General features: G+C 39.3%; 1 protein-coding gene across 4 annotated transcripts in view; it reads left to right on the forward strand.

Annotated features, from left to right (window-relative positions):
- The window catches only part of LOC128696831 (endoribonuclease Dcr-1), a 127,153-nt gene that overhangs the window by 25,876 nt on the left and 77,379 nt on the right, over nucleotides 1-23,898 (forward strand). For 2 of the 4 annotated variants that reach the window (XM_070096088.1, XM_070096090.1), the window contains exons 2-4: nucleotides 1,334-1,488; nucleotides 16,902-17,077; nucleotides 21,093-21,273. In XM_070096088.1, coding sequence (XP_069952189.1) covers nucleotides 16,902-17,077; nucleotides 21,093-21,273 — 357 coding nt within the window. In that variant the 5' untranslated portion in view covers nucleotides 1,334-1,488. The remainder of the gene's footprint in view (nucleotides 1-1,333; nucleotides 1,489-16,901; nucleotides 17,078-21,092; nucleotides 21,274-23,898) is intronic. The other 2 variants (XM_070096087.1, XM_070096086.1) reach the window with 1 other exon arrangement.

The raw sequence follows: 23,898 nt of genomic DNA on the forward strand, positions 1-23,898 counted from the left end.
GTCTTCACATCGGCCACACTTGTCTTACTCATGGGTATCTCATGGAGAGGCGCCCTGTTCCTCTCTGTGAGAATTGTCAAGTTCCAGTATCTGTTAGCCACATTCTGTTGGACTGTCCACTCTATCAACGAGCATGCAGAATTTACCTCCAATGTTGTCTCCGCTCTGCTGCCCTTTCTTTACCTTCCCTTCTTGCTTATGGACCCTCCTTTAATCCAGACACACTCATTGACTTTTTGACAGCAACTGATTTACTACACAAACTGATGATGATGCCTCTAGCACTCTCCTCGGTCCTTTCTACCTTAATCTCTTGCTACCCCTTACCCCCTACACCCTGTACTATCCACTGCCCCGCTGCACTCCATACCCTAATAATCGTCCCTTTCCCTCTTGCCACCCATTTTCCCTGCATCCTTCCCTGCCTTGCTGCACTGTATAACCCTTGCAGTTTAGCGCTTCTTTTGATTTTGATTATAATGCCACTGCTGCCACTGGCGCCATCACTGGCCATGTTATGGCCTATTTTATTCGTTCTAGAGTATATATCATGCTTCTATGTTATTAATATTGCTTATTATGTCATATTAGATGAATTGTGATAGATAAATAAGCCGTAGAGTTTATATTTTGTCCTGCCTCCTGAGAGCAGGAATTCCCTGGAACGGATTAATGGCATTTCAGTTAATTTAAATGAGGAAAATTGACTCGGCATATGAACAAATCGGGGTACGAGAAAGGTCACGCAACGGATTAAATTCGTGAGCTGAGGTGCCATTGTAAATCTGTAGTAGAAGGAAGGTGGGGTAGGGGTAGGCCTAGGAAAGGTTAAAGGGAGGGGGGTAAAGAAGGTTTTGTGTGTGAGGGGCCTGGACTTCCAGTAGGCCTGCATGAGCATGTTAGATAGGAGTGAATGGAGACAAATGGTTTTTATGACTTGACATGCTGTTGGTGTGTGAGCAAAGTAAGATTTCTGAAGAGATTCAGGGAAACTGGCAAGCCAGAATTGAGTCTGGCTTGCACAGGCACTGTACAAGCCAAACTCAAATCTGAAATACAGCACCTGTGCTCTGAAGGAGGGGTGTTGATGTTGCAGTTTTTGAACTATAGTGTAGGCATTCCACTAGCAAGACAATGATGAAGTGAATGATGATGAAAACTTTTTTTTTTTTTTTCTCTCTCCACCCTGCCTTGGTAGGAAACTGCCGATGTGTTAATAAAAAACAAAAATAAGAGATTCATAAACAAATACAAATATACTAGTACGTACATATATGAAAAATATAATTTTTTTATAAATTATTATTTACTGATCTTTTATGTTGGATTTCAGAGTTGCCAGCCATGAGGGTATAGAAACAAAAAGGATGCATTTTCTCCATTGACCCTACCCCCACTCCTATAAAGAAGGTTCATCATGGCAAGTATACTAAACGGAGCTGGAAGGAATTTTAGCTGTTAAGGAAGTAATACATTATTTTATGGCAGGTATGGGTTCTTGCATGAATTGAGATTATCATCAGTGTTAGATGGTCCATCAAATCAGAAAGATATGTATTTTATTCACCTCTCCCTAGATGCTGTGGGTACTGTAAAAGCAAGGAACACCAGAGTTTGCTGAATAGTTAAGTTTCGGAATTGTTTGTGAATCTTCAGTGCCAGATTGAGTGCCCAGACATTTTTCTCTAATGAATTATGAGTAAGGGTTGGATTGCCCAAGCAGTTAAGTGACCCTTATGCATGAATGCCACAAGGATATTATGTATGTATGTGTATATATATGTGTGTGTGTGGGGGGGGGGGGATTGAGACACTTATGCAACATATAGGAATCTTTATTCAGGAAACGTTTCGCCACACAGTGGCTTCATCAGTCCGATACAAAGTAGAAAGGCGTAAGAAGAGGAGGAGTAATCAGTCCCTCAGCCTGGAGTCGATGTGTTCAGTCCATCAATCTTGTAGAATGTACAGCGTAGGGCCGTATACGTGGCTTATATACTGTAGTGAGGTGAGGCGAAGCAGGAGGTGGGGCCATAGTGGTACCATCCACTAGTCGAAGTAGGTCTTCGTCCAAAGGTTGGACAAGTGTTGAAGAATTCTTTGTAACAAGATCCCATGATGCTGCAGTGTCTGACAGTTGTGATGAATGGTTTGTATTGGACTGATGAAGCCACTGTGTGGCGAAACGTTTCCTGAATAAAGATTCCCATATGTTGCATAAGTGTCTCAATCTTCAACTTGTCGGTTTTCTCAAACCATTCATCACATACGTGTGTGTGCGTGTGTAATATATAGATATACGTATGTACAGTGGACCCCCGCTTAACGATCACCTCCCAATGCGACCAATTATGTAAGTGTATTTATGTAAGTGCGTTTGTACGTGTATGTTTGGGGGTCTGAAATGGACTAATCTACTTCACAATATTCCTTATGGGAACAAATTCGGTCAGTACTGGCACCTGAACATACTTCTGGAATGAAAAAATATCGTTAATCGGGGGTCCACTGTATATGTATAAAATATACAGTGGCACCTCGAGTTACGAGCTTAATTCGTTCAAGTAGGCTGTTCAGCTGCTGATACCGTATGAATTTGTTCCCATAAGGAATAATGTAAATTAGATTAGTCCGTTTTAGACCCCCAAAAATACACTTGCAAAAGCACTTACAAAAATACACTTACATAATTGTTCAAGTTGGGAGCTTTTCAAAACTCAAGGTACCACTGTATATAATTTTATATATGTATATACATACAGTGGGACCCCAAGTTTCAGCCACCCTGAGTATTGGCCTCTTTGATTTTCAACCGTTTTTTCGGCTAAATTTTGTCCCGAGTTTCGGCCTGTGCCCTGTGTTTCGGCCGGCGTACCAGACCTGTCTGCCTGCCCGCACCTGCGCACCTTCCTTTGCAGGCATCGTGAGCCAGTCTAGCTTTGTTTATCCTTGAGTGAACATTACCCTGCACATTCATCCAAACATTTCACAATAAATTCCTTGTGTTTAGTGATTGTTTATTGATTGTGACTGTGAAATAAGCCACCATGGGCATCAGACCACAGCTGAGGAACTAGCTTCAGAGGAGGAGGGAGGTGCCTTCTTCAGTGATTATTAAGGACATGTGTAGAATGTGGAATAAGTTGCAAAGTTTTGTGGAAAAATACCACCCTGAGCAAGCTGAAACAAGCCATCTCTGCAACAAGCACAGTAACAAAACAATGTCCCATTTTATGCAAATCTTTGAGATTCCAGAAACAGAGCACTCTTTACAGTTATTTTGTGTGACAGGGGTCCAATGACTCTCAAGCTGGTCCTAGTGGCATTAAAAAACAGAAGGGAAGTAACCCCAGATAAGGACTTGTTACCGAAAGTCTTTATGGAAGGGGATTCCCCTTCCAAACACTAAGTCCTCCCTCTCTCCTCGCTATCTTCCAGATGTCAGCAAGACTCTTCAATAAAGGTACGTAAATGTGATTTTAAATGTTTATGTATTGTATTACTCACTTAAGTACTATATGTCTATTTTAAGTACGGCATGTATGTTAAACTATAGTTATTCTTTAAAAAATGTGTTTTTTGTGAATATTTTTGTAGGTCTGGAATGGATTAATTGTATTTACATTATTTCTTATATATTGCTTCAACTTTAGGTCCAGGCCTAGCTCCTGGAATGGATTATCACCAAAACTCGGGGTTCCACTGTATATACATGCATGTATTTGTACGGCACATAAATCTGTATTGGAGGGAAAGCAGGGTAGGGGTCATCCTAGGAAAGGTTGGAGGGAGGGAGTAAAGGAGGGTTTGCATGCGTGGGGCTTAGACATCCAGCAAGCATGGGCGAGCATGTTAGATAGGGGTGAATGGAGGCAAGTAATTTTTATGACTTGACATGCTGCTGGAGTGTGAGCAAGGTAACATGTATGAAGGGATTTAGGGAACCTGGTTAACCCAGACTTGAGTCATGGAGGTGAGAAGTACAGTGCCTGCACTCTGAAGGAAGGGTGGGGATATTTGCAGTTTTGAACTGTGATATCAGCTCCCCTCTGGTAAGGTAGTGATGAAGTGAGTAATGATGAAAGTGTTGCTTTCTTGCAACATTGCATAGCTCCTGATGATGCATGGAGACATGTGAAAGATCTCAAGCTGAAAATTTCCATCTCCAAGGCTTTGTGTGTGTGTGTGTGTGTGTGTGTGTGTGTGTGTGTGTGTGTGTGTGTGTGTGTGTGTCTCTCTCTCTCTCTCTCTCTCTCTCTCTCTCTCTCTCTCTCTCTCTCTCTCTCTCTCACTCTCACTCACATGCACACTAAATCATGATTTTGCTCAGACTTACTTTTTTACTCTCACACACTCACCCTCTCTCAATACAGTTCTATGCTATCAGTACAGTATAAAGAAAGAAGCAAGATTAATTTCACGAAGAATGTGCATAGCCCGAGGTTAGCCACAGACTTACCTGGTAGAGAGGAATGCTGGGGATCGTATTACTGAGTTGCTGTTTACCTTCATATTATTCCTTATTATTCCACCTTATAAAACTGTTATTAGTGATCTTCAGTATGAGACTGAATTCATAGTTTATCATATTGTAATTTCTTTGATATATGTATCAAGGAAAGATTGACTTGAAAGTTATTTATCTTAATTTTGATTAAATTAATGTTAGTAGCTAATTAAAATTTACAACATATCCAAATTTGAGCTGTATTTACCTTTATTAGCTTCAGAATTATAATTCTCAAGACAAGTTTTCATTGATGAGCTGTTTGGGTTTTTATGTTGAACCAGTTGCTTGCAATAAAAAGGCAAGCTTCTCCCTCAGGTGAGTGTCATATGATGCTGCCAAAGGCTGTGTTTGTGATACTTCAGTTGTAGAGACGAGTTAAGACTGTGTGGTGGGCAACCTTGTGCTCTGGTGCTCATTGTGTGGTAGAGATAAATTAAGGTGGCACTCTGGGGAAGTTTGTGCTCTTGTGATCATTTTCTGGTAGAGATGAGTTAAGGCCAGGGAATATTGTGCTCTTGTCATCATTTTGTGGTAGAGATGAGTTAAGGTGGTATTCTGGGGAATTTTGTGCTCTGGTGATTACTGTAGAGACTAGTTAAGGTGGTGCTCCTGGGAATTTTGTGCTCATTGTGTAGTAGAGATTAGTTAAGATAGTACTCTGGGGAAGTTTGTACCCTTGTGATCATTTTGTGGTCAAGATGAGTTAAAGTTGGTATTCTGGGGAAGTTTGTGCTCTGGTGCTTGCTTTATGGTGGAGAAGAGTTAAGGTGGTGCTCCTGGGAAATTTGTGCTGTGGTGATCAATTTGTGGTAGAGATGAGTTAAGGTATTGTGCTATGGAAGTTTGTACCAAGGTACTCTCTGATAGAAACAAGTTAAGGTGGTGTGTTGTGGAAATTTGCACCCTGGTGTTAAGTCTGTGGGTAGACTAAGGTGGTGTGCTGCAGAAGCTTGTACTCTAGTGCTTACTCTGGGGGGCAATATCGCTGGTGAAGGCTTAATTACTACTTGGTTCACACTGATACAAGAAAGATGAGGAGAAAACGGAAGGTAATGAATGGCAGTTTTTTTAGTGACAGTATTTTGTGTTCATATAAAATGGCATTTGACTTTACATTACATTTCAAACAGCACTTTTAGTACAATTGAGTTTTGTTTATTATGTGTATGCTGTCAACATTTTGATGTATATAATATAACTGCAGTTCAGTATACGGTATTGTTCTTTAATACTACAAATGCTCTATTCTTAACCATTTAATTTATTATTTCACATAAATTTTTCATTATTATTTAGCTGTATGTAAAATATATACAGTGGACCCCTGAGTTTCGTGATTAATCCATTCCAGAGAGCCTGCCGAAAGTCGAAATTGCCAAATGGCGAAACCATTTTCCCCGTAAGAAATAATGGAAATAAAATTAATCCGTTCCAGACACCCAAAAAATATTAAAATATTTTTTTTTTTTTTTTTTTTTTTTTTTTTTTTTTTTCAAATTAAATAAAGATTTACATACTGAAAACAATGAGAAATCAAGTACATGCATATAAAAAATAATATTACACTTACTTTTACTGAAGACTTCTGGGTGGATGGAAGACGGGAGGAGGGGATAGGAGGAAGGTGTACACTATTGTTTGGAAGGAGAATCTCCTTCCATTAGGTCTTCAGGTATGAAGTCCTTATCTGGGGTTACTTCCCTTCTTTGTTTTTTAAAGACACTGGCACTGGGAACAACTTGAGTCACTGGAACCCTGTCACACAAAATATCTGTCCAGAGAGCTCTGTTTCTGGCATTTCTTTAAGATTTGTCTGAAGTGGGACACAACACTGTCATTGTACATGTTGCCAATATGGCCTGCAGCAGCTTTGTTAGGGTGAAGTTCATCCATAAATGTTTGCACTTCAGTCCACTTTGCACAAATGTCTTTAATCTGTTTTTCGGTAATCCACACCAACAATAACCTCTCCACTTCTTCGAAGATTTGTGATCTCCTTTTTGTCGGCTTATCTACCCCTTTTGCAACAACAGCACACTTTATTTCCTTTCCTTTCACCACAATCGAAGTGATGGTTGAATGGGGTTTGCCATACATCCTGGCAAGCTCTGTAACACGCACTCCACTCTCAAATTTTTCAATGATTTCCTTCTTGAATTCGATCATGTTCCTCACTTTCTTTACCAAAGGGCTTGCACTAGCTTTCCTTGGGCCCATGGTGACTTATTTAGCAGTTGCAATCACAAAAAACAATGTATTATTACGTATGAACCCGCGGGGTGATGGTCAAGTGTTGGTAAACAATGGCACACTGAGCGTGAATGGCGTGGGAGACTGGCTTTGTGTGCATGGTGACGGGCAGACAGGTACCAGACGGTCGCCAAATCACGAGTCTAATCACGAACCGTGAGGCCAAATTTTGCCGAAAAAACTTGCCGAAAGTCGGATTTCACGAAAGTCGATGCTGCTGAAATTTGAGGGTCCACTGTATATATTTTTTAACATGCAGATGTTACAATTCAAATGACCCTCTGAACTTTAATATTCTTACCCCTTCTTCAGTGGGCATGTTCCGTACTTCCTCTAATTCTCAGATCCAACTAACCAGTTACCCTGAATCCTTTCATAGATGCTACTTTGCTCACACTAAACATGCCAATCTGTAAAACCACTCATTTCCATTCAGTCTGATCTAACTCGCGTAAGCCTGCTGGATGCTCAGGTTTTTAGCATTGAACCTCCTTCAGCCCTCCTTTCAACCCTTTCTGGGATAGCCCCTACTTCCTCCTTTCACCCTAGATTTAGAGACCCTCTTGATCATCCTGTTCATGTTCTGATTACCCAGACCACCCCAGTCACCCTTCTTCTTCCCTTGAATTATGAAATTATGATTTTCATAACCTTTCTCCCCTCTTCCTAATTTTTCACTTCAAATTCTTTGCATAATATCCATACCACATTGTTCAAAAATATGATAGCTTCACTACCTCCAGCCTCCTCCATGCTGCTACATTTAAAAACCATACCTTGCATCTAAACTGTTGTATCTAGGCACCTCTGCAAAAACAGTGATTATGTATGAATGAAGTGAAAGTGTTGAATGATGAAAGTATTTTCTTTTTGGGGATTTTCTTTCTTGTTGGGTCACCCTGCCTCGCTGGGAAACGGCCGACTTGTTGAAAAAAAAAAAAAAAATTGCATCCATCTAAAAGAGTTGGTACTGCTGTATTCTGGTACACTCCCCATTTTTTCTGCACTACAGATAAATTTTCTTACCACTGATGCCTTAGCACACCATCAACTGAATGTTTTTTTTTTTTTTTTCTCATTATGTTATGGTTCATCTCCTCTCATAAAAACATCTGCTGAAAGTCTGCTACCAAATATCTGAATACATTCACTTCCTCCCTCCTCCCTCCCTCCAGTCTGATATCCAGATTGTCATTGCCTATTATTTTTGTTAGTTTTATCACCTTGCTCTTTTCTGTGTTCACTTTTGGTTTCCTTTGCCAATCTTTGCTATTTCTCTTCAGAATTTTCTAAAAGAATTGTGGTTGTTAAATGATTGTGGACATTTCCATCACCCCATTTTGTCTCTGGATATCCGTGGCACTCGAGAGAAATAACAGTGATGTCAAGATGAAAAATAAGCTTGATTTATGACAGTATTGAATAAAGTTGTAATGATTCATGTGCTTTGAGGTAGTACAAATGTGATGCAGAGTGCATACACTTTTGATCTGAGAGAATCAGCCACTAGGTATTGCATATTGTGACCTGGTGTAAAAAATGTCAACGAGGTCAGTACAACTAAATAAGACAGAAAGGTTGCTGTGTGGCTTGAGGAAAAAACATAGAATGGGGGCCTACTGAGATCTTGGATAATGAGGCACAAAACACTATCTGCTAATAAAATTGTGTGTGAAAAGAAGTCTTCACAACACTGTGTTTAGTGATGAATGGTTTAAAAGCTTTAAAAAGTGCAGTCAGCTTCATAACATAGTTTAGTGGCAAGAGTGCATCAGCTGATCTCATAGCTGCTCAGAGGTACCCTGGTGGTTTTGTGCAATTTTTTTCTGAGAGTAGTTAAAATCCTAACTAAGTATTTAATGCTGAAGGGACAGGGCTGTGTTGTAAGTGTATGTCATCAGGAACTTAAATTAGCAAGGAAGAAAAATTTGCACTTGGTTGTAAGGCAGCTAAGGATTGCTTTGACTTCCTACTCTGTGCAAATGTAACAGGTGATTCCAAGTGCAAACCTATGCTAATTTATTGTAGAGTGTCTCTGCTATATAAAGTCAAGACAAAACCTGTTTGCCTGCTATTTAGCAGTCTACCAAGCCATCATGGATGATGGACCCTATTTGTTGAATAGTTAAAGCATTACTTTATTCCTGTGGAAAAGATGTACCTGGCTAGAAAGAACCCTGCATTCAAGGTTCTCCTCATTCTTGATAATTTCCATCGTCTTCATGCAATCTGTGGACCCGAATGTGAAGGTTGTGCTTTTATTGCGAAATACACTGGTCTGACATTTCAGTGCTACTACACATGCAAAGTAAAGGGAAAAAAATCATGGCAGTAATGGATAGGAGCTCAGAGACTGATGTGCCAGAACTCTGGCATAAATTTAACATTGCAGATGCACTTTTGCACATAAAGGTGTCATGAAATCAAGGGCCCAAATTATTCATAAATTCAGGTTGTGGTCTTGTGTGGTGAATAATCTTTCATATTCCTTAGTTGGGAGTGAGGTCCAGGAAATTATGGTTCTGGCAAGGACTGCAAAATGTGACAGCTTTGAAAATATGCATGAAATGTTAGAAAAGGATGAAGAACCATCCACAAAAGAACTGCTGGAGGAGCTCAATGCCCAGGAAATAGAGATATATGAAGGGGATGAGATAAACAACTGACACTGCAGCAGTTACATAAGCAGTTCAATGTTACTGGTAAATTTCCATTGCTCTGGAGTGAGGTTGGGAGTAGCTGATGATACCTTACCAACTTTATAAAGTACCACATGATAAAACAGACCAGAGATGCATTTCAGAATACTTGAGCACCCCAGCACAGCTGTCAGCTACTGACAACTTTCCATCCACATTAATACAAGAACTACAGCCCAGAAGGGCCACATCAACCTTTCTTCACATAGTTCCATGTCAACAATGACAATTAGAATGTAAGGCAAGATAAACTATAGTAATTTTTACCTAGTACAATATTAAAGTTTTTGGCAGCTTACTCAGTGTCTGAAATGTAACCTCTCTCTTTTCCCATATATAGTACGGTATGTTTTAGAAAGACACGTAAGCAAACACTATAACATATTTATTAGAAAACGTTTCGGTCCTGGGACCTTGATCGCTTCTGACATACAGAGGTAGAAAGACATTACAGTGGACCCCCGCATAGCGACCTTAATCCGTGCAAGAGGGCTGGCTGTTATGCGAAATGTTTGGTATGTGAATGAATTTTCCCCATAAGAAATAATGGAAATCAAATTAATCCATGCAAGACACCCAAAAGTATGAAAAAAAAAATTTTTACCACATGAAATGTTAATTTTAATACACACAAACTGAAAAAGGCATGCACAATTACATGACACTTACTTTTATTGAAGATCTGGTGATGATTGATGGGATGGGAGGAGGGGAGAGAGAGTGTTAGTGTTTAGAAGGGGAATCCCCTTCCATTAAGACTTGAGGTGTCGAGTCCTTTTCTGGGGTTACTTCCCTTCTTCTTTTAATGCCACTAGGACCAGCTTCAGAGTCACTGGACTTCTTTCGCACAACATATCTGTCCATAGTGGCCTGTACCTCTCGTTCCTTTATGACTTCCCTAAAGTGTTTCACAACATTGTCAGTGTACAGGTTGCCAACACGGCTTGCAATAGCTGTGTGAGGGTGATTTTCATCAAAAAAGGATTGCACTTCAAGCCATTTTGCACACATTTCCTTAATCTTTGTAGTAGGCAATTCCTTCAATTTCTCTCTCCCCTCCTTTGAACCAGTTTCCTCAGGTCTGGCCTCTTGCTCTTGAAGTTGATCTATCAGCTCATCAGTGGTTAGTTCTTCATTGTCGTCCTCCACCAACTCTTCCACATCCTCCCCACTAACCTCCAACCCCAAGGACTTCCCCAATGCCACAATTGATTCCTCAACTGGTATACTCCTCTCAGGGTTAGCCTCAAACCCTTCAAAATCCCTTTTGTCTACACATTCTGGCCACAGTTTCTTCCAAGCAGAGTTCAAGGTCTTTTAGTCACTCCCTCCCAAGCCTTACCTATAAGGTTTATACAATTGAGGATATTAAAGTGATCTCTCCAAAACTCTCTTAGAGTCAGTTGAGTTTCTGAGGTCACTACAAAGCACCTTTCAAACAGAGCTTTTGTGTACAGTTTTTTGAAGTTTGCAATAACCTGCTGGTCCATGGGCTGCAGGAGAGGAGTGGTATTAGGAGGCAAAAACTTCACCTTAATGAAGCTCATGTCCCCATAAAGTCGCTCTGCCACGTCTGTAGGATGACCAGGGGCATTGTCTAACACCAGGAGGCACTTAAGTTCTAATTTCTTTTCAGTTAGGTAATCTTTCACATTGGGGGCAAATGCATGGTGTAACCAGTTATAGAAAAAGTCCCTAGTGACCCATGCCTTACTGTTTGCCCTCCACAGCACACACAAATTATCCTTGAGGACATTCTTTTGCCTGAACGCTCTGGGAGTTTCAGAGTGATACACTAATAAAGGCTTAACTTTGCAATCACCACTAGCATTGGAACACATCAACAAAGTAAGCCTGTCTTTCATAGGCTTATGTCCTGGGAGTGCCTTTTCTTCCTGAGTAATGTAGGTCCTGCTTGGCATTTTCTTCCAAAACAGGCCTGTTTCATCACAATTAAACACTTGTTCAGGTTTCAGTCCTTCAGTTTCTATGTACTCCTTGAATTCCTGCACATATTTTTCAGCCACTTTGTGGTCCGAACTGGCAGCCTCACCATGCCTTATCACACTATGTATGCCACTACGCTTCTTAAATCTCTCAAACCAACCTTTGCTGGCCTTAAATTCACTCACATCATCACTAGTTGCAGGCCTTTTTTTAATTAAATCCTCATGCAACTTCCTAGCCTTTTCGCTTATGATCGCTTGAGAAACGCTATCTCCTGCTAGCTGTTTTTCATTTATCCACACCAATAAGAGTCTCTCAACATCTTCCATCACTTGCGATCTCTGTTTCGAAAACACAGTTAAACCTTTGGCAAGAACAGCTTCCTTGATTGCCTTTCTGTTGCCCACAATAGTAGAGATGGTTGATTTGGGTTTCTTGTACAACCTGACCAGGTCGGTGATACGCACTCCACTTTCATACTTATCAATGATCTCTTTCTTCATCTCTATTGGAACTCTAACCCTTATTGCTGTAGGGTTGGAACTAGAAGCTTTCTTGGGGCCCATGGTCACTTATTTTCCAGAAACAGCACCGAAAACACTGTAATAATACGAAATATTCCGATTGTATGCTTGAATGTTACCGCGGAGGCTGGCTGGTAAACAATGCCACCGGCGGAACATATGAGGCTGGCTCAGGCCGCACATTGGACGCGTCTCGGACGAAGGGCGCTGAGTGGGTTTTTGGGCGGTATGCGAGGCAAAATTTTAGCGATCAAAGCGTCCGGTATGCGGATTGTCCGTTATGCAAGGCGTCCGGTATGCGGGGGTTACTGTATATATATAGGCGGAGAGTGAGATGTGACGCACGTGACCTGAGGAATGTCATAAGAACATAAGAATGGAGGAACACTGTAGAAGGCCTACTGGCTCATGCGAGGCAGGTCTTTATCAAAACAACCTCTACCTATGATGAGGACGGATAGATGATGAAATCATGTGACTCCTGTGTTGTTGGGTTGGTGTTGCTTAAGTATCATGTATGCCAATGTTTTTGAGTGGCATACATGATACTTAAGCAACACCAACCCAACAACACAGGAGTCACATGATTTCATCGTCTACCCGTCCTCATCATAGGTAGAGGTTGTTTTGATAAAGACCTGCCTCGCATGAGCCAGTAGGCCTTCTACAGTGTTCCTCCATTCTTATGTTCTTATGACATTCCTCAGGTCAGGTGCGTCACATCTCACTCTCCGCCTATATATATAATGTCTTTCTACCTCTGTATGTTAGAAGTGATCAAGGTCCCAGGACCGAAACGTTTTCTAATAAATATGTTAGTGTTTGCTTACGTGTCTTTCTAAACCAACTTGTCGGTATTTATTACCAAGGTTTATACCATAGTACAGTATCCTTCATTCCACATAACTTATTTTTTCATAAGGTGCCAGTTTTTAGAATTGCAACCTGTGCAACTCGTACTTACATTGAGTAGGGAGGCCCCCCTCAAGAATTTAATGTTGGAAATGTCTTTCTCCACAAGGTTGTTTATATTTTACAATGTCCAGTAAGTGTACATGCAAAATATTTGACATACCCGATAATATTTAGAGTTAGCAATCATTTACCCATCATTTAAGTGAAACCTCAGTTTAAAAGACTAATATGGGAGAAGGGTGTCAGATAATACCCATTATTAAATCCAGATAATGACGTATGTTGCTGTGATCAAAACAATGAAGAACAATTCTGAAAACAACACACTTTGTTCTGTTGTCCAGATTTTGTACATTAAATCCAAAATTGATTAAATTGAAATTCATTACACTGAGCCTTTACATGGTATTGACAAAGTCAATGGTCTAAGTCGGACCGAAACGTCGTCGTAAGCTTCTCTCTTTTATGTGCAGGTTATTTGTGTATCGTTCCAGTCACGGTATTGTGCCTTTTTGTTATTTAAATAATCTGGTACGCTGATTCACCTCTGGCAAAATCGTCCAGCCAGTAAGCAAAAAGATGTCTTCATCTCGTTCTCATACCACTTGGGTAAGAAGTGATAGTCAACATGAAATTCATATGCATTAAAAGTTCCCAGAATCAGGTGGTAGCTGCCTATCTATGGCTAGTATCTTGGATAAAAAATGTGGCGAGTACTGCATATGTATTATCTTTCATAGATAACCTAAAACTATTGTAGTCTCAGAATTCACATTCATTTTAATGTGATTTTAAGCAATATACAGTGGACCCCCGCTTTACGATCAGCTCCCAATGCGACCAATTATGTAAGTGTATTTATGTAAGTGCGTTTGTACATGTATGTTTGGGGGTCTGAAATGGACTAATCTAATTCACAATACAGGTCTCCCTCAACATTCGCTAGGGTTAGGGGATCAAGAGCCTCGTGAATGTTGAAAAACCGTGAATGTTTGGTGCCCCAATATATTGTAGGGAAATATATTACAATACTGCTTCCTTAACTTGTTGAACCATGAATAATCATAAAATACATGAAAGCGTCGTAAATTGTACTAAATATATACATGTTATGCTTTAATAACGTATGTTATTTAATAACATGTATGTTATTAAATACCACTGCCTCCACCACTGCCTCCACCAATGCCTCCACCAATGCCTCCACCACTGCGAGTCCCTACTACCCTCCCTCCGACCCCCGCAACTGGCAGCCAGCCCTCCCACCACTCAGTGTGGTGAGTGTTTTGTTTGTTCATTATTTGCTATTAAACTACAGAATAAATAATGTAAACCCATTCATGACTGTATATTGGAATGGCTATTAGGAAAGGTATTAGACGGTGACATCATGTGTTTACTCTTGAACACGGCAAAGAATCGAACATTTCTGCTATTGCTAATAATAACAATAGTAATAATAATAATAATAATAAATACGATATAATTGAAGAAGGAAATTGTACAAAAATACAAGGGAGTGGTTGACACATCGTCAGTGTGACTTTGTTTATGGTGGAGTGAACATTAGTCTCCCTGCTCTTCCAAACATTTCACAATAATTCAGCGGTTGAGGCAGTGGTATTTAATATATGTTATAAATAATAATAGTACATATTATTAATAACGTGTATTATTATTAACATGTATGTTATTAAATACCATTGCCTCAATCACTGCCTCTACCACTCCAGTCACACTAAATCTACAAGCACCAAACACGAATTATTGTGAAATGTTTGGAAGAGCTGGGAGACTAATGTTCACTCCAGCATAAACAAAGTCACACTGACGATGTGTCAACCACTCCCTCGTATTTTTGTACAATTTCCTTCTTTAATTATATCATATTTATTTTTATTTATTTTTTTTTTTTTTCAACAAGTCGGTCGTCTCCCACCGAGGCAGGGTGACCCAAAAAAAAGAAAGAAAATCCCCAAAAAGAAAATACTTTCATCATCATTCAACACTTTCACCACACTCACACATTATCACTGCTTTTGCAGAGGTGCTCAGAATACAACAGTTTAGAAGCATATACGTATAGAGATACACAACATATCCCTCCAAACTGCCAATATCCCAAACCCCTCCTTTAAAGTGCAGGCATTGTACTTCCCATTTCCATTATTATTATTATTAATATTATTATTATTATTACTATTGTTATTATTAGCTGTAGCAGAAATGTTTAATTCTTTGCAGTGTTCAAGAGTAAACACGTGTCACCATCTAATACCTGCTCGAATAGCCATTCCAATATGCAGTCATGAATGGGTTTACATTATTTATACTGTAGTTTAATAGCAAATAATGAACAAACAAAACACTCACCACACTGAGTGGTGCGGGGGTCGGAGGGAGGGTAGTAGGGACTCGCAATTGGCGGGAAACTTAAATATGATTTGGCGGCTGGGAATTTGGTGGCTGGGAATTTGGCGGTTGGGAATTCGCGAATGTGTGAAGCCCGTGAAAGTTGAAAACGTGAATGTTGAGGGAGACCTGTATTCCTTATGGGAACAAATTCGTCCAGTACTGGCACCTGAACATACTTCTGGAATGAAATAATATCGTAAACCGGGGGTCCACTGTATTTTTAAATATATTTACCCTAAAATGATAAGTGAAATTAAAAAATACTGCATTCTTCTGACAGCCTGCCTGCATTATGCATAAATCTAATTTGTGTACCATATAGTTTACATGAATTAGAACCAGTAGGCAAAATTATATTTTACACCTCATACTTGGCCATATGACATCCAGTGTTATTGGAGTTATTGTAATTGGATAACTTCGCCAACCAAAGAAGCGGCATCAGATAGCTACCTCTAAACATGTTCTGATCTGTCTAATATTTGTTAAGCAAAAAGTTTGTGGAACAAGGGCAGCCTTGTGGAATGGTGTACTGTAATTTAATTTTTTTTCACAATCATGTATGTATATGTATTTGGTTATTTATTTAAAGAATTATTTTAGTTATGTTAGTGTTTGAAACAAATCTCGGTCTAATAACTGTTAATGGAAGATATTTACATAATGTGTGTAGTAATATTCGGATGAAATTTATTTACAAATATTCTTTTCAAGCCAAAACCTATTTAGCATATTTGGCAAGGATCATTTTGATAATGGTCCAGGACAGCCAGAAACAATGTCTTTAATTTCCTCTTAAAGGTTTGAGTTACTCTTGAGGCCTAGTATTGATGAATAAGGTAGACAAAATAGGCATCTATTTGAAAACTGTTCTGCCCACTGGGCCCTTTGTCAGTCTAATGATCTAGTTATCAAGCTTAGTGTATATTAATTTTTGCTGTAACTTCAAAAATCTCTAAACACTACAAAGTTTGTAATTCAGACTGAATCTGAGCTAAGCACATTAAGCTACTTACACTAAATTACAGGCAGGCCCCACTTAAACAGCAGGTTATATTCTGGGCTACTGCTGTCAAGTGAAAATTGCTCTAAAGTGAAACATGGCCTTTTTTCTTTTTCAGATGCATATAAAAGCTTGATAACATGTTTACACTATCATATATTGAGTAAGCAATAGAGCTATGCCTAAACACTGCATATACAGTACATGCATACATCCCTTTAAAATATTTTTGTACTTATAGTGAGTGGTGAATATATTTATTATAGGATGTCTGAATAATTGAAGAATGGGTATAATAAAAAACCGCTGTACTGTATTAGTGAAACACTGTAAAGCGGGGCCCTCCTGTATGAATACGTAACAGTAATAATTTTTTTTTTTTAGCTATGTTAAGGTAACTTTGCTTTTTAATTCATGTGAGTGTATCTATCAATCCATGAGAGTACGTATTATGTACTATAGAAAAATTGGCTTGAATTTTAATAAAGGTCAGAGCTAGTGAAGATAAGTTTCAAAGATCAATTTTGAAATTCTATATAACAAGAAGGGTTCTCACATAATTGCAGATTTAAATTGTTATACCATTAAAAAGTTTTGTATTGGTTTTAAAAATTCAAACGAATCTAAATTATTTTCAGATGAACCGGGTACAACCAGAAAATGTTCACTCAACTATATTTACTCCTCGTGAGTATCAAGTGGAGTTGGTGGATGTTTGCCTACGACGAAACACACTCTCAGTATTGGCATCTCGCTCCACTAGGACATTCCTTATCACCATGGTGACTCGAGAGCTGGCTCACCTCACCCGAAGGTACTTCTTGAGAATATAGTTTTTCTTTGTGTGTTTGACAGGTAAGACATGAATAAATACACCTACCATCCGACTTACGACCTGCTCGACTTATGACCACTCGACTTACGACCGTGTTTTTTATGCCAAATTTCTGGGAAATAAGCAACTATTTGTGTTGTACACACTGTTTATCCTAAACCTTACAGTATAAAATACAGTACTAACAACATAAAAAGTAAAGTAAAACATGAAATACCAAAATAAAACAATAAAATAGTCATTACAAAAATGTTTTGTAGATATTCAGTAGTAAAGTTCGACTTACGACCATTTCGACTTACGACCGGTTTCCCGGAACCGAACTCGGTCGTAAGTCAGATGGTAGGTGTACATGAAGACATACAGCCTTACATGCATTTCTTTGCATGTGCACATCAGAAGAAGAACAAGGGGGAACAATTGCTAAATAAGTAAAGCAGTGCTAGATTTTTTTTTTTTTATTTTTTTTTTCTTTTTTTTTATTTTTTTTTTTTTTTATTTTTGTTTTTTTTTTTTTTTTTTAATGCAGCAGCCATCTCCCACCAAGGCAGGTTGACCTATAAAGAAAAACTAGTGTTTCTTTTCACATTTAGTGATCTATACAGGAGAAAGGGTCAGAAAGTACGTACATGTATTTTTTTTTGTTTTTTTTTTTTTTGTTTTTTTTTTTTTTTTTTTTTTTTTTATTTTTTTTTTTTTTTTTTTGTTTTCTCTCTCTCTCTCTCTCTCTCTCTCTCTCTCTCTCTCTCTCTCTCTCTCTCTCTCTCTCTCTCTCTCTCTCTCTCTCTCTCTCTCTCTCTCAACAAGTCGGCCGTCTCCCACCGAGGCAGGGTGACCCAAAAAAGAAAGAAAATCCCCAAAAAGAAAATACTTTCATCATCATTCAACACTTTCACCACACTCACACATTATCACTGTTTTTGCAGAGGTGCTCAGAATACAACAGTTTAGAAGCATATACGTATAAAGATACACAACATATCCCTCCAAACTGCCAATATCCCAAACCCCTCCTTTAAAGTGCAGGCATTGTACTTCCCATTTCCAGGACTCAAGTCCGACTATATGAAAATAACCGGTTTCCCTGAATCCCTTCACTAAATATTACCCTGCTCACACTCCAACAGATCGTCAGGTCCCAAGTACCATTCGTCTCCATTCACTCCTATCTAACACGCTCACGCATGTATATGTATATGTACATGTGTATGTTTACTAATATAGTAGTAGTGCATGGAAATGGGACTTGAAGAGTTACAAGTATTACTATATATGTTACAGTCACTAGAGAATTTTATATTAAATATGAAATTCTATAGTCACCGTAGCATATATAGTACCACACGTAATATATCGGAGACACAAGCAAGTGTGAGTGTAATTACAGTACCTATTTATGAGTATAGGAGCAGAATTAATCTTATGTTGACATGTCTTCAGTACAGGCCTCCCTCAACATTCGCGAGGGTTAGGGGATCAAGAACCTCGCGAATGTTGAAAAGCCGTGAATGTTTGGTGCCCCAATATATTGTAGGGAAATATATTACAATACTGCTTCCTTAACTTGTTGAACCATGAATAATCATAAAATACATGAAAATATCGTAAATTGTACTAAATATATCCATGTTATGCTTTAATAACGTATGTTATTTAATAACATGTATGTTATTAAATACCACTGCCTCCACCACTGCCTCCACCAATGCCTCCACCAATGCCTCCACCACTGCGAGTCCCTACTACCCTCCCTCCGACCCCCGCAACTGGCAGCCAGCCCTCCCACCACTCAGTGTGGTGAGTGTTTTGTTTGTTCATTATTTGCTATTAAACTACAGAATAAATAATGTAAACTCATTCATGACTGCATATTGGAATGGCTATTAGGAAAGGTATTAGACGGTGACATCATGTGTTTACTCTGGAACACAGCAAAGAATCGAACATTTCTGCTATTGCTAATAATAACAATAATAATAATAATAATAATAAATACGATATACAGTGGTCCCTCGCTTTTCGTAGTTCTCGGCAATCGTAAATTTCGCCAATCATAGGGGTATTTTCGTATAAACATGGACTCGCTTTTCATAGGTTGACTCGTGAATAGTAGTTCGTTCAGGACGCTTACGCACGGTGTGAGCAGGGGAGGCCTCCCTACCCAGCCACTCTGGCATTGTTTACCAGTGAGTGAAGGTCCCCTCAAGTGCTCCTATGAAATATTTCATAATATTCCACTCATTTTAGTGCTTGCAAGTACTAAATAAGCTACCATGGCTCCAAAGAAAGCTCCTAGTGCCAAGCCTGTGGTAAAGAAGGTGAGAAATATGTACAGTGACAAAGTCTTGTACCATTTTAGGGAAGTGTTAAAGAGACGCCAGAAACAGAGCTCTCTCCACAGTTACTTTGCGAGACAGGACTAGAGTGACTCTCAAGGTGGTCCTAGTGACATTAAGAAACAGAGAAGAGAAGCAACCCCAGAGAAGCAATTGGTACCTGAGGTGTTGCTGGAAGGGGATTCCCCTTCCAAACTGTAAACAATCCAATCTCTCTCCTCCTCCAGTCTCCCATACACTAAGAAGAATCTCCAATAAAGGTAAGTGTTATGCTGTTAATGTTTCATTCATCATTTCCCATTGTACTGTTTATGTACTACATGTATATTTCATGTAAAAAAATTTTTTTGTTTTAATACTTCTGAGTGTCAGAAACGGGTTAATTGTATTTACATTATTTCTTATGGGGAAAATTGATTCGCAAATTGTAAATTTCGTTTATAGTAGCTCCTCCAGGAACGGATTAATTACGAAAAAGGAGGGACCACTGTAATTGAAGAAGGAAATTGTACAAAAATACGAGGGAGTGGTTGACACATCGTCAGTGTGACTTTGTTTATGCTGGAGTGAACATTAGTCTCCCTGCTCTTCCAAACATTTCACAATAATTCAGCGGTTGAGGCAGTGGTATTTAATAACATATATGTTATAAATAATAATAGCACATATTATTAATAACATGTATTATTATTAACATGTATGTTATTAAATACCATTGCCTCAATCACTGCCTCTACCACTCCAGTCACACTCAATCTACAAGCACCAAACACAATGAATTATTGTGAAATGTTTGGAAGAGCAGGGAGACTAATGTTCACTCCAGCATAAACAAAGTCACACTTACGATGTGTCAACCACTCCCTCGTATTTTTGTACAATTTCCTTCCTCAATTATATCATATTTATTATTATTATTATTATTATTACTATTGTTATTATTAGCTGTAGCAGAAATGTTTAATTCTCTGCAGTGTTCAAGAGTAAACACATGATGTCACCGTCTAATACCTGTCCGAATAGCCATTCCAATATGCAGTCATGAATGGGTTTACATTATTTATACTGTAGTTTAATAGCAAATAATGAACAAACAAAACACTCACCACACTGAGTGGTGGGAGGGCTGGCAGCCAGTTGCGGGGGTCGGAGGGAGGGTAGTAGGGACTCGCAGGTGGCGGGAAACTTAAATATGATTTGGCGGCTGGGAATTTGGTGGCTGGGAATTTGGCGGTTGGGAATTTGCGAATGTGTGAAACCCGTGAAAGTTGAAAACGTGAATGTTGAGGGAGACCTGTATTTAATCTAACATAATTTAATGTATAAATATTTAAAATTTTTGTTGGTTATAGCATTTGGTATGCTTCTTTTGTAACCGGTCTCTCTCTCTCTCTCTCTCTCTCTCTCTCTCTATCTCTCTCTATCTCTATCTCTATCTCTATCTCTCTCTATCTCTCTCTATCTCTCTCTATCTCTCTCTCTCTCTATCTCTCTATATCTCTCTCTATCTCTCTATCTCTCTATCTCTCTATCTCTCTATCTCTATCTCTCTATCTCTCTATCTCTCTCTCTCTCTCCCTCTCCCCCCCCCCCTGCTGTTTGTGATAGAAAAAACTTTCGGTAACTCATCCTTAGTTTAATCCTTTGTATATTTCTAGCAAAGAACAAGGTGGTAAAGAGCAACGAACCTTAATCACTGGGTGGTCAGGACCAGGACTTGTTCGTGCAGGAGAAGCCATTCAGCAAAATACCAACCTTGTGGTCACCACCTACACCACTCTTGATCAGGTTGATAATTGGCCATCATCTCGCTGGAGTCAGGCTTTTAGAGAAGCACAGGTAATTACAGTTTTCAGTACAATGTATTTTATATTTATTTGCCATTACATTTTGGACAGTATTTGTATACCTTTTTTTTATTCCAAATTGGGTTTGGAGTCTATTTTGCAAAATTTTAAAGATCATTTTGTAGCTGAATGAATGCACGAGTAAAAAGCTTCTGGGTGCTGCAGTTGATTAAAAAATGATTGAAAAATAAGCTGGACAATAACCAGTTTATAAACTGAGAAGTAAACTTTTTTTTTTTTTTAACATGTCGGCTGTTTTCCACTGATGCAGGTGACCCAAAAAAGAAAAAAAAAACTTTCATCATCATTCAACACTTTCACCATCACTCGTACACAAACAGTGTCTTTGCAGAGGCGCTCAGATACGACAGTTATGTCCCTCTGAACTGCCAATGTCCCAAACTTCCCATTTCCAGGACTCAAGTCCGGCTAACCAGTTTCCCTGAATCCCTTCACAAAATATTACCCAGCTCACACTCCAACAGCTCGTCAGGTCTCCATTCACTCCTATCTAACACACTCACACATGCTTGCCGGAAGTAAAAGCCTCTTGCCCACAAAACCTCCTTAACCCCTCCCTCCCTCCACCATTTTCAAGGACAACGCCTACCCTGCCTATTGGAAAATATTAAGTATTACAAGCCAGAGGTAGTTTGATTTTTTATTTACACTAATCATTTAAGGTCACCATTGTGCCACATGCAGCATTCGCTTAATAAATTAGTCCTAATACACAGCATCTCTAACAGTAACCCAGTGGCATCGCTAGGGTTGGTGTCACCGGGAGCAGAATCTTTGGTGTCACCTGGAGCAGCATCTTTGGTGTCACCTCCATGAAATCCAAGGGCGGGGGAATGGGGGAGTAAACTCCAGTTATGTCACTACTGCATGGCCAGTGACTAATATTTAGCAATGAGAATGTTTAAGGACCATAAACTGAACTTTATTAATGATAAAATAAATAATCATAGTAATATTGAAGAAACATAAATTCAAATACCACTTTGAGTACAGGCAACAGATCCTACATTTATTCATCTTCAACAATGAAAAAAATGAAAAATAAAGAAAAACACTAGTTCCAATTTGACCTTGAGTACAGGTAACGTCTTAATGAATCTAATCTTACATTTCCTTTCCTTCAATCCTGCAAAATCATCTATCACATTATCAGAATCAATGATTTTCCCTATATAGGCCTACTTGTACTCTGTAATCATATAAGAGGCAATTTAGAAATGAAGGATTTTTCTCTTAAGTTGCTGCAGCATAGTTTTGGGCAATAGTGTTACCTTCTTTAGAGGCTCTGTGGTGTCACCCCTTAATTGGTGTCACCTGGGGCGCCCCTCCCTTACGACGCCCCCACATTAAAGCTCACATTGAGCCAGTAAAGCTCCTAAACTACTGGCAATGCCTGCAAGTCTTGAACATGTACTCATTGGAGAGGAGGAGAGAGAGGTATATGATAATATATACCTGGAAGGTACTCGAGGGCTTGGTCCCAAATCTGCACACTGCCATAACAACATACTGGAGTGAGAGATACGGGAGGAAGTGTAAAATAAACCCAGTGAGGAGCAGGGGTGCGGTGAGGACAATAAGGGAACACTGTATCAACATCCGGGGTCCCAGACTTTTCAAAATCTTACCAGAAGATATCAGAAACACTGCTGGAACAAGTGTTAAAGCCTTCAAGAGGAAACTAGACAAGTATCTTCACCAGGTGCTAGATCAACCAGGCTGTGATGTATATGTGGGGCAGCGGGCCTCCAGCAGCAACAGCCTGGTTGACCAGGCGAGCACCAGACAAGCCTGGCCCATGGCCGGGCTCAGAGAGTAGATATACTCTCGAAATTCTTCAAAGGTATATCAAAGGTTAGCCATGGCTTTATTTTTGTAAATGCTTCTATCCCTCAGTACATTTTTTCAAGTGCTCTAATCTTTAAAAAACACACAGTGTGACCTGAATTTAACTACTAGTTTTCAGTGTACAGTGTTACCTTGACTTAAGAGTTTAATTCATTCTGTGACCGAGCTTGTAACTCAATTTGCTCGTATATCAAATCAGTTTTCCTCATTGAAATTAATTGAATTGCCATTAATCCTTTCCAGCGGAATTCCTTGCTCTCGGGAGGCAGGAGAAAATACTTCAATATATATGGTTTGGTCATTTAGAGAGAATGGATCACAGTAGAATGACATGGAAAGCATATAAATCTATAGGGGAAGGAAGGCGGGGTAGGGGTCGTCCTCGAAAGGGTTGGAGAGAGGGGGTAAAGGAGGTTTTGTGGGTAAGGGGCTTGGACTTCCAGCAAGCGTGCGTGAGCGTGTTAGATAGGAGTGAATGGAGACGAATGGTACTTGGGACCTGACGATCTGTTGGAGTGTGAGCAGGGTAATATTTAGTGAAGGGATTCAGGGAAACCGGTTATTTTCATATAGTCGGACTTGAGTCCTGGAAATGGGAAGTACAATGCCTGCACTTTAAAGGAGGGGTTTGGGATATTGGCAGTTTGGAGGGATATGTTGTGTATCTTTATATGTGTATACTTCTAGACTGTTGTATTCTGAGCACCTCTGCAAAAACAGTGATAATGTGCGAGTGTGGTGAAAGTGT

Source organism: Cherax quadricarinatus, chromosome 52, assembly GCF_038502225.1.
Source record: "Cherax quadricarinatus isolate ZL_2023a chromosome 52, ASM3850222v1, whole genome shotgun sequence".
Lineage (NCBI taxonomy): Eukaryota > Metazoa > Arthropoda > Malacostraca > Decapoda > Parastacidae > Cherax > Cherax quadricarinatus.